The following is a 12,228-nucleotide window of genomic DNA, read 5'->3' as shown; positions in this document are numbered from 1 at the left end:
TTTTTAATACTTTCTATAAATCTCCTATAAGTAAGCAAATACAAAATTTTCATTTACTTGTTGAAATTAATTGATTCAAACTCTTTACATGTAAGGTACAATATATTTCATACAAAAGTCAATGAAGTAGCATCAGAAGATCAATCTGGATGGTGATGTATGCCTGACTACTGATTTATTCAACTAGATAGTACATAGTGCACTAGTGCATAGTGTTTGGAGAAACATATATATGAGATTTTATAATGTATTAATACAAAAATGTCATAAATTACACCAGCCTTGTCTTTGGATGTTTAAAGATTTAAAGAACCTTGACATTTCCAGTGGGATCATACAGTTGTCAAGCATTACAGTATCAGAGTCTTAATGAATCCTCTCAAAACCTCATTTATTCTTTTTCCAGTGTGTTAATTGCTTTGGTTGGAGAGGATATTTGGCACATCAACTAGTTCTTCTACCCTTAAAGCAGAAAACTTTTCTACATTATGGTAGTACTTACAGTCCCTCTTTCAATGACAGGGCAACACAGAAGATCCTAGCTTCTGTAGGAAAACGGCCAACTGACAGGCCTAGCATACTAAGCAGAACTAGAAAGAAAATTTAGGCATTCAGTTTTTCAGAGGAGTCATTTCAGTGAGACATTCAAATTTAGTACTTCATCCTGAAAGAGATGCTTTGTTTTCTTTTTAGAGAGCGACCCTTTTATTTTTTATATATTTTTAATATATTTTTTATATATCTATACATGGTGAAGTTTCTAATGTAAGAAGGTATTTGAGGATGACTCTTCTGAAACAAGCTGAATCAATAGGAGGATTTTTATTTGCAGTACTGTTGGAAAGAATTCTTGGAATCAGGTGAATAGCTTACTAAGTTACACCTTTGGTATTTTTTAAGCAATGGTACCAAAATCGTTCTGTTCTGTCAAACTCTGTTAATTCTGCAGATACATCAATAATACCTTATGATAAATAGTACCAAAAGTATTTCAGATGATAGTGATAACAGAATGAACATAAATATCAGATAGCTTTTTGTATTCCAAATAAATAATTGAGCAAAACCTTCAGTATAGTGTACATATTGTAACAAACAGAAGACAAAATTAATTTGCCTACATAAAACCTCCTAATGCCATATGACACAAGTTACAGTATCTAAGCTGGTAGTTAGTAAACAGAACTCAGGAGAGCTTCTAAACCTTTTTCAACAGTGGCTGGAGGTTAGAGAGAACACCCGAAGTCATCTCAGATGGTACTAAATCACTCCCAATGGTGATTCAAGTTTAAATTGACACAATCTCTCACCAGTACTGGGGAGTGTTTGGCTACAAACCTAAGGTATAGATTTACAGAGGCAGTACTAGAGAACGAAGCTATTATGGGAAAAGAAAAACAAAGAAATGAGAAAAAAGGAGGATCTACACCATTTAACCAAAAATAATATAAAACAATATCTATTTTCTAGGAAATGAAAAAAATATATAGGGTGCTTTTAGATCAAGGCTGAGAGAGCTATCTGTAAGAGCAATCAATATGACACATGCATGAAAGCAGTGTATTTGAAATAGTCTAAATGATGATGAGTTGTAGAATCATATTGATTCTACTTTAGTCCATTACTTTTGTTTCAGGAAAATATTTAGTTGACAAAATGAACTAGTAATAGGTGTATCAATTTTCTTTCAAATTTAAAACTAGATTTTTTAAAATTTTACTAGATGCAATTGTGCCCCTTTCCTTTTTTACACACATACTAAAAAAGTAGTTTTGTATTTGCTGTCTAATATGCAACTATTGTTCAGCTGCTGGGAAGTCTTTTAAAAGCTACTTCTTGACCAACATGTACAATTCCAGACTATTTATACAAGTAGAACATGGAGTGACCACATCTGGAATATTGTGTCCAGTTCTGGGCCCCTCAGTTCAAGAAGGACAGGGAACTGCTGGAGAGGGTCCAGCGTAGGGCAACAAAGATGATTAAGGGAGTGGAGCACCTCCCTTATGAGGAAAGGCTGAGAGAGCTGGGTCTCTTTAATTTGGAGAAGAGGAGACTGAGGGGTGACCTCATGAATGTTTACAGGTATATAAAGGGTGAGTGCCACGAGGATGGAGCCAGGCTCTTCTCGGTGGCAAACAATGATAGGACAAGGGGTAATGGGATCAAGCTGGAACACAAGAGGTTCCACTTAAATTTGAGAAAAAAACTTCTTCTCAGTAAGGGTGACAGAACACTGGAACAGGCTGCCCAGGGGGGTTGTGGAGTCTCCTTCTCTGGAGACATTCAAAACCCGCCTGGACATGCTCCTGTGCGACCTCACCTAGGCGTTTCTGCTCCAGCAGGGGGATTGGACTAGATGATCTTTTGAGGTCCCTTCCAATCTCAAACATACTGTGATACTGTGATACTGTGATACTGTGATACTGTGATATAAGATGTACTTTACCAAAAAACAAAGTATTAGGTAGATACAGAAACCCAAGGAGTTGCTGATTGAAGATTTATTAGTATATTTATAAGACAGGTACATTATTTTCCCTTTGAATAGAGGATTGATTAGAACTTCATTATTGCAAATTTCATCCACCAAGAGATGTTCAGTAGTAGTTCCATTGGATATACAACATCAAGACCCTGCAATACATTGTAGAGTATTTTGAGGAGTCTACTGCTTAATTTCTGTCTGTCATTCACATGTTAAGGATAGGTTGTGTAAATATAGATTCTAGCTGTTGCTATTTCTGAAGCAGTAAGAAAGCTAATTGGAACATTGATGATAAGGCATTTAGATAATATTTATCAATATCTATTTGTGAACAGTATCTCTAAAGGAATTATGAAACGTCAAATTGAAGGGGCTCTGGATTAAAAGACACCTAACTAGTAAACTTCTTTGTTTAAGAATATGCTGAACACCTGACCTAACAAATCATGAAGTGGCTCATTATTAATGTAGTTTAGTTATTTTCTAACTGGAAACACTGTAATTAAAAATAATAAAGCATTTGTAGTACGTTTAGAGGAATTAATTCTATTGCATTTTAGGAAAATAATTTGATTTGTTTAACATATGCATAAATGTAATTAATGTTCAGCATTAGAAATTACAATGTTAGGCTACTCCACAAATTACATACTTGATTGTACTCTAAAGGAGTCTTATCCACGTCTGGAAACCTTATGTGCATAAGAAACTTTGGTCACATACATGCTGATTATGACCAAGTTAACTGCACAGCGGTATGTACTTGATATTATCCAATTTCAACTAAATTCCATGCTGTTTCCTGTAGTGAACCTATTAAAATACAAGAGAATGTGGCCTGAAGGTTTCAGATAAGAAGTTCACTTCTTATCCGAAGTAAATTTTCAAAAGTAAACCCATGATTTATGCTAACATATAATATGGTTCAAGTTCTTGAAGGCATTGATCTGCATCTTAAATTACAATGTCATTGATATGTTTTTTCTAGAAACAGAACAGTTTTTAATTAAATTAGAGTTTGATACATTCTTAAAAGATAATTTTTCATGTGGTGCCTTTAATGGCTGTGGGTTACAACTGATGCTACGAAAGTTAATGGGTCAAATCTAGCCTTAAGAAAAAACAGAAGATTTTTATTTTTAGCAAGTAGACTACCATGTTATATGGTTATGAATAGCAGTGGGGAATAAGAGTTCATAACAATTCAGAGTACTACACGCTAAAAAAAAAAAAAAAAAAAAAAAAAAATAATGTCTTTAAACAGACAACACTTAAAATGGCTGGGGAACATTTTTTTGAGAAGTAGCCAGGAGTATGTACACATGGAATATAACCACCACCTTCCTAGACATTCATGTAATTCTTTTCTTTCAGAACTGAAAATACAGATTGTTTTTAAGCTGCTAAGATGTCAAGGTATCTAAGTGTATTTTCAGATTTAGAACATGTGTTGCCAAATCAAGCATGATTTTCCTATATCAGTTCGTTCTGTTCTTGGGATTTTTTTCTAGTGATCTCCTGTGGTGGCCTTCCATCTCCACCAAATGGAAATAAGATTGGAACCTTGATAGTGTATGGAGCTACTGCAATATTCACCTGTAACACAGGATACACATTAGTTGGTTCTCACGTGAGAGAATGCTTGGCAAATGGTCTCTGGAGTGGTACTGAAACCCAATGCCTAGGTAAAAAATCTAATTTCTGATTTATCTTATGTTTTTATTTGTTTTGCTTCATTTTGTGTGAGTGGCGGAGGAACAAGCTAGGCCAACTCAATGTGAGTGATAATGCATTGATCAACTTTATTGCCGTTAACAACACATACTTATAGAGGTTACAGTAATTATGCATACTTGTCACCTGCTGATTGGCTAAAGTCCAAAGGATACATTTGCCTTGACCCTCCTACCTGTGGCTAGCTGGCCACCTGAGTTTCACGCCTTTTCAACTCCCCCCTCCCTGGAGTTGTTTACAAGACTTGCCAAGGTCACAGTGTCCTTGCTGTTCCCTCATGATCAGCAGTCTCTGCTGAGGCCTATTGAGGCCTGGTTATGCTAAGCTCCTAAAACATGTCAAACCATTAACTTATTAGAACAAACTCTTATTAGAACAAACATTAGAACACAACTCTTATTAGAACAAACTCTGATCGTGCAACTGCTCCATGGATTCATGTCCTTTATCTTTAAGCCACTCCCTAACAATTTTGTTTTAATCAAACACAATATCGAGTACTGACATTCAGTTTTTATCAAGCAACATTTTAAAATCAATGAAAAATAAAGATAAATACAGAAATATTGTGTACTGCATATGATTTTGTACTACTCTACTAGCATATAACTTTTTATTAGAAAATAAATTAAATTTCATGTTGTTGGAATGCATTTTGGATGAGGGGGAGGTTTAAAGTGACTCGACTGATTGTCCATATTTACAGTACTTTTGTTTGTTTTGTGGAGCAGTCACAGGGTTTGTGATGAAACTAAGCTGCAAGATGAGCACAAGTTCTGGAGTATTCCTGATTCATTCCTACTACAAATGAGCTTTCAACATATTGAGCATTCAGTCAAGGGAAGCAGACAAGAGACAACCCAAAGCAAAGCAAAATCAACACCCTTCCAAAGCCTGAGGTGTATATAATTTGGGCCTTATGTTCTCACCCCAAATTTTTCATTCTTCTGACCTACTCATATTGGTTTGCACTCCTAATACAGAGATAAGAAAACTGTTTTCTTTTTCAGTCATCTCTGAGACTCCCCAGTAGGTGTATTTCTGGAATTTATTTCTAGAATCTGTTATTTGCTTTGTCTACCCTCATTTTGAAGATTTTCTTATTACCTCACAGATGAATGTACTCAGTTGCTCTCAGGAAAGGAGAAATATCTTCTTTCTTATCCAGAGTTCAACTTACTTAAAAAGCAGCTTTCTTCTCTGCTGCCTAGCCACATCCTTTTAGCAGAATGTATAGAATTTCATGCTTACCTGGGACATTTTAAACAAAACAGTTTTACCACCTATCATATGCAAGAATTGTAGGGCTTTACAAGGGAAATAAGCAATTGATGTAAACAAACAAAAAATCTAAAGTAACTAAGATATCATTATCCAGTTCCCAGTGAGATGTAGTTGTTTCTGGCAAATTTCATGAAAAGGAAAAGCACTCCTTTGACTTGGTATATATTCAATTCCATGCCTTTTTTTGTTTTTTTTTTTAATTTAAAATATGCTGTATTAAGAATGATGTAATCTTGATATAGGAAATAGTTATATAAATGCTGTATACTTTAATTATTACTTCCTTTGATATTTAGAGCAGTAAAGGTGTAAAATAAATCATCTTCTACCTAGGAAAAAGAATTCCACTAGTTAGGGGAATGCTATGCTTCAGGATTACTTTTTCACATACTTAAGTTCATGAGTTCCAGAGTGGAACTATATAAGAGGGTTGTATGTGAAGATGCATCAGCTTCCTGCTGGTGTCAGGTCATCCCTGGACTGAGGATGACTATCAAGATGCTGGAACTGCAACTGTGACGTTCCAACAGCCCCAAATTTGCATACGTAGGATTATTTTTCTCAACCCTTTCTTCTGTTACAAACATGCAAGCTATATTGTTAAAACCAGAGTTGTTATTCCTCTGGGTTTTTTTCAGTGTGTTATAGCATTCATTGCCAATGTAGTGCCTGACACCTGCATATAATAATTTCAAGCATGAAGATATATGTTAGCATTCATTAATTTTAACTAACCTGAAATACTACTTCATCATCTGGTCTATAATAGTACTATGTAGTACTTATGTGCTGCTTTTCTTTTTTGAAAGGCTATACACACAGGATAATTTGGCTGTCAACATATACAAACTAAATAATATAGAAATCTCAATGGATTCTGTTTAGATTATAAATTATTCTTATGCCTGGAAGGCTAGAAAATATTTTTTTCTGCTATTCTGACTACTGAGAAATATATTTTAACACTGAATATCCCAGAAGATTAATTGCCTACAGTAGCCATAAACTTAGATTCAAACAGTGGAGAGATAGAGAAGAGCAGATCAGTACAGGACTTAAAATAGCCAACAACAGTGAACAATACTAGTTTATTCTCAAAGTCAGTTTAAGAACTACATGCAGTGATGCTTTTAACAATTTGGGAAACAGCTTTACTAGATCTCATAGTTGGGAAAGACTATCTATATATACAGCCTTAATACCTTTTATATTAATTTGTCCTTTTTTTCAGGAGTGATTTGCTGTTGGACTTTCAGTTTTTTACAAATCTGCATTAAAATTTTTATCTGATACTCCTGGTCATAACCACTTTTTCTTTTTTTTTCTTTTTTTCTCCCCCCCTGCCCCATATTTTAAATCATTTGTTCAGACCTATTCCCGCTTGTAATGAACACCAGACCTCTTGCAGGAACTTTTACTGCAGTAACAGCAATGCTTGCCTAGCAATATTCCCCAACTCATTTTCTAAAAATTTCATGGACTTTGGTTTGTATTTGATGTATCAGATTGATTGCATTATTGAATGCAGCCTTACGCTTAAAACTGTTAAGTGCATAGATCTACCTCACTAGACGAAGATGATCACAGTTAGAGCTAGAAGATTATTAATCACTATTTAGTCTTCGCCATTTCAAAATTAGACAAGCTCTATAGTGCTAAAAATACTGCACAGCTCTGAGTGTGAAGGTCTAAATTTGAGTTATCACATGCATGCTGCAGAAGGTTGTATTTCTGCTACTAAACCTCTTCCTGCCTCTCTACATTCTCTCACATAAGGGTTATTCACACCATGTACTTTAGGCTCCAAATTTAGATGCAATTTAGAGGGCAATCTTAGATCCTAAATTCCCAACAAGGTCAATGTAACTATGCAGACTCTGCCAGAGAGCAATTCAGGAAAGGTAAATTCTTAAATTTTAAAGCTAGATGATGTGAATGTTACTGGTTATGTATTCCTAAATTTCAAGGACAGTGTGAATGAGATTTAATTTAGAGGTGCCTTAGCACTTACCTAAAGCCAATGAAAATCAGGAGTCAAACACCCAGGGAGATCTGAATGAGCCTTTCAGTTTCAAAGGAATTATAATTAATCAGAGATACTTTTTACCTACACTGTACCTGCATGCATGTAATTCAGGACAGCTTTACATGAGAATAGATATAACTTTGTTACCCACTGGTCTGTGTACAATCAATTCATGATTTCAGGGCAGCTGAGTGCATTAATTTCTATATCTCGGGAAAGGGTTTGTCACATCCTTAATATTTGTCTCAAAAGAAAGCTGTGACCAATAACTACAGTTAATGAGTCCAAGGCTAGATATAAGACCTAAGTCTTCAGGTAGTTAGTGTTATATGTATTTTTTCTTAGCTATACAAGGACAAATATGAATTGTTAGGCATTAATTTTTTTTTTAATTATTCAATTACACAGCTAATATTTCATATTTCTCCTTTAAAAAAAAATAAAATTGCACCTATAAATCACAAAACATGTGTGCATACATGTAGAATGTAGATCAAATTGAAAGGATTTCAGAGTTTGCTTAACTCTATCCCTGGCATTGGTGGCATTTAATCATGCACTAAAGCATTTTCCTGAACAGGTATTTTTTCCTGGTATTTTATGATTTTCTGGTGCAGAACCATGTGTAAAGAAGTCAAGGACATACTTTAAAATCTAAAAGTAAATGTAGTCTACTCTATTCAATTTTCAGCTTAAAAAAAAAAAAAATCTATATCTTATGTAATAAGACAAATAATTACCTACACTTGTCAGTGTGAAAACATGGAGCTGCTCACTGTGCTTGTGTAAAAATATCTGATCCTGTAATAAATAACTCATAGGTAAACTGCAGTGTGATATTGTGATATTGACTTATATTTCAAATTCTTATGAAAATAAAATGGAATTATCTTTCTTTTGCTTTCTAAGTGTTTTGGAATAAAACTACTGAACCAACCTTGAATGGACAAGGGACAGTGTAGAGTCTTGCATCTTGGTAGGAACAAACCCAGGTTCCAGTATAAGTTGGGGAATGACCTATTAGAGAGCAGTGTAGGGGAAAGGGACCTGGGGGTCCTGGTGGACAGCAGGGTGACCATGAGCCAGCACTGTGCCCTTGTGGCCAGGAGGCCAATGGCATCCTGGGGTGTATTAGAAGGGGGGTAGTTAGTAGGTCGAGAGCGGTTCTCCTTCCCCTCTACTCTACTCTGGAATATTGTGTCCAGTTCTGGGCCCCTCAGTTCAAGAAGGACAGGGAACTGCTAGAGAGAGTCTAGCGCAGGGCAACAAAGATGATTAATGGAGTGGAGCATCTCCCTTATGAGGAAAGGCTGAGGGAGCTGGGTCTCTTTAGCTTGGAGGAGACTGAGGGGTGACCTCATGAATGTTTACAAGTATATAAAGGGTGAGTGTCACGGAGATGGAGCCAGGCTCTTCTCAGTGGCAACCAGTGGTAGGACAAGGAGTAACGAGTTCAAACTGGAACACAAAAGGTCTCACTTAAATTTGGGAAGAAACTTCTTCTCAGTGAGGGTGACAGAACACTGGGACAAGCTGCCCAGGGAGGTTGTTGGGTCTCCTACTCTGGAGACATTCAAAACCTGCCTGGATGCCTTCCTGTGTAACATCATCTAGGTGTTCCTACTCTGGCAGGGGGACTGGACTAGATGATCTTTCGAGGTCTCTTCCAATCCCTAACATTCTGTGATTCTGTGATTCTGTGTGAATGATCTACTCAGTTTCCATAATTTTTGAGAGCATATTTTATTAAATTATTAATTCATTTCTTGAGTTGCTGGAATATTTATTAGAATCTAAATGACTCAAAATTTCCAGAAAAATATCATTAAATCCTCTAACTGGAATGATCTGTAAATAAAATGACTCACAAGTCCAGCAATGTGTTAAAGAGAACATGCATAATGATTGGTATTTTGCATTATGCCAGTTAGTACATCTCAGCTATCTTTCTTCTTGAAATTTGCCATGGTTCCCTGTGTTTGGCTTCAGTGCATGCACTGCTTTTCAATTTTTCACTATTTGGTTCTAGAAAATTTTTAAAATCAAATATATTCCATTCTTCTTTTTTTTTTTTTTTTTAAATAAATACAGCTTCTCTTTTCCCATTTTACATCTGTTTCATGTACTTCCTTTCCCAAAATCTGTGATTGCCCCAATTGCCTGTATGACAGTTTTCAGAATTGTTTACTTTAGGAGAATAAATTCTGATTAAAACTGAGATATACCTCTACTCCAATACATGGTTCATCTAGACCATAGGTTAGCCAGACCATGAACTTGTTGCTCCTAGGAATACAGCTGGGGGGTAGAGATGATATAGCAGTGGAGGGAATCAATTAAGAAACTACTCAAATAAACTGAACTAATATCTATTATTTGACTGGATAAGTCTAAGGCGATGGCATATGTCTTGTGAGACCACTTTCTAGCATTCTTGAAAGTTGGGAACAACCGCAAATACTGGGGAAAAAAAAAAAAAAAATCCAAATAAGGCAAGAGACTACCTATTTCACCTCAGCCCTTGGAAAAAAAATAGGGAGTAAATATTACAAAGTCCATTTCCAGGCACAGGGAAAAAAGAAGATAATTGGGAACAGACAGGATGGAACGGTCAAAAGAAAACCTAAATAATCTTACTGCCTTTTCCAATTACTGTCTGATTGGATGGAGATTTCAGTAGATTTCAGCAGTAGATTTCTTTCACTTTGTGTTGTAGCAAAACTTCTGTCTTCCATAGTACCCTTGTAGCCAAACTGAGAAGAACGAGACTGGGTGGAGGGACTACAAAATGGGTGGAAAACTAATTGAACCAACAAACTCTGGGGGTAGTGTTTCATGATTCAAAGTATGACTAGTAGCCAATGGGTACTGAGGATGAATACTGAGGTCAGTATTATCCAGCCTCTGTCACTGACTTGGATAACCATTTGAGGTGCAGTCTCATCTCAGCAAGTTTGAGTATGACACCATATGATGGGAAAACAGCTGATATACTGTACTGCAGTACTGCTGGACAGAGGGACCTTGATTATTTGGAGGAATGGCCCAACAGGGACCTCATGAAGTTGAACAAATACAGAATCCTGCGCTCTTCATAGAATAACGTCATTCATGAGTACCAGCTTGGAACTGACTAGGTAGAAGGCAGCTTTAAAAAAAGCAATCCAAGTGATCTAGTAAAGAGGCTGAACGAGAGTTAAAAGTATGGTCTTGCAGAAAAGAAGATGACAGACTGGATTGTATAACCAGCAGTGTAGTCAGTGGGTCACAGTTATTATTTCCTCTTCAGCACTCATGTGGAAGACTGTGTCTAGTTTTTATGTCTTCCACCATACAGGAGACATATTGGAAACTGAAGCAAGCCTGGGTGAAGGGCCCATTAAGGAGTTAGGAGTTGGAGCATGTGTTACACAAGGAGAGGCTGAGCAAGGCTGGAAGAGAGAGAATTATAAAGGGGATAATATTACTAATTGGACTGAGAACAATAAATTATTCCATCAGACATTTCAAGGAGCAAAATGTGTTTTCAATGCCCTTGTTACCCTCTGTTGCCATATGCCCTCTCAGGGGAAGAGTAACTGTATAAGAAGCTGAGTGTGAAAAGCTTAATTTCATACTTCCACAAATTTACAATATCACATAGTTTCCTTGAAGACATTAGCAATCCCACAATTCAGATTATTATAAGAATCCTATATGTATGAAAAAAGTAATTGTGGCACATGGTTTACCTTTCTAGTGTTTTAGAATTGCCATTAAATGTAAAATATACTGTCTAACATTATTAAAAGGGCTTTAGTAGGAAGGAGTTTTAATCCTAAAGAAGCAGAATTACAAAAAAGCCTGCTGTTGATAAATACAGCCTGTGAGAAAGAGAACATCGCAACACCTTCATTATAGCAGTGGTCATGAGCCTTAGGTCCCAGTCCTCACATCTCAAAACGAAGACTTAGCATAATTTGAGATGGAATTATTGCGAGTTGTAATTAATCAGTGTCACCAAAAAAAATGAACTTTTTTTTCTCCTCTTTAACCAGTAAAAAGAAATCTCTTCCTACTCAGCAATGCTGTTTTCAAATGGAATAAAGAATCCAGAGACGATAAAATAATTACTTGGCTTCCGTAGTGCCAAGAGTGCTACTACCCTGAAGCAATTTGTTCTACATTGTTTAACAGCATCTGATATAACTAAGGAGGAAACAGTGATGTTAGATGTTCCTTCCTTTGCATTACTTCATCCATCTGGAAAAGGTGGATATTTCGAAGTGTATTGGCCAAACTGGAGAGCAAGATAAAGAAGAGTTTATCATTTAATTACAGTCTACTGATACCTGAAGACCTGCTAGTGAGAAAAGAGTTAGTTTTTGGATACATGTAATAAAAAGAGCTGTGTGTTTGTTCTAAGAAAATAACAACACCAGGACACGCAAACAAGCACGAAACTTGATAATCAGTCCTGTTAAATCATTAGAACAACACCTGGACATGGTTTTGGCTAAGATGCTCCAAAAGAATTTCCAAGAATGGTTCAAGTTAAGTTTAACCAGTACTGATCCTGGTAGGCAGTTTACTAGCAACTGTGTGGGTCTGCAGGGCAAGAGATTTTCATTTTATGGATGTAGACTGTTCTGTTCTGCTTGGCCTTTGCCAGAGAATGGTTCCAACCATGTTTGATTTGTTAGTAGAGATCTGCTTA

At 36.1% G+C, this 12,228-nt stretch overlaps 1 protein-coding gene across 1 annotated transcript in view; it reads left to right on the top strand.

Moving 5' to 3' along the window:
- Window positions 1–12,228, top strand: part of CSMD1 (CUB and Sushi multiple domains 1) — a gene marked incomplete at its 5' end in the record, with an annotated part of 1,071,510 nt that overhangs the window by 1,003,361 nt on the left and 55,921 nt on the right. The window contains one exon of the mRNA XM_080341955.1: window positions 4,000–4,173. Coding sequence (XP_080198081.1) covers window positions 4,000–4,173 — 174 coding nt within the window. The remainder of the gene's footprint in view (window positions 1–3,999; window positions 4,174–12,228) is intronic.

Source organism: Nesoenas mayeri, assembly GCF_963082525.1.
Source record: "Nesoenas mayeri genome assembly, chromosome: 3".
Taxonomy (NCBI): Eukaryota; Metazoa; Chordata; class Aves; order Columbiformes; family Columbidae; genus Nesoenas; species Nesoenas mayeri.
The sequence above is the reverse complement of the archived record's forward strand: the minus strand, read 5'-3'. Positions and strand labels throughout refer to the sequence as shown.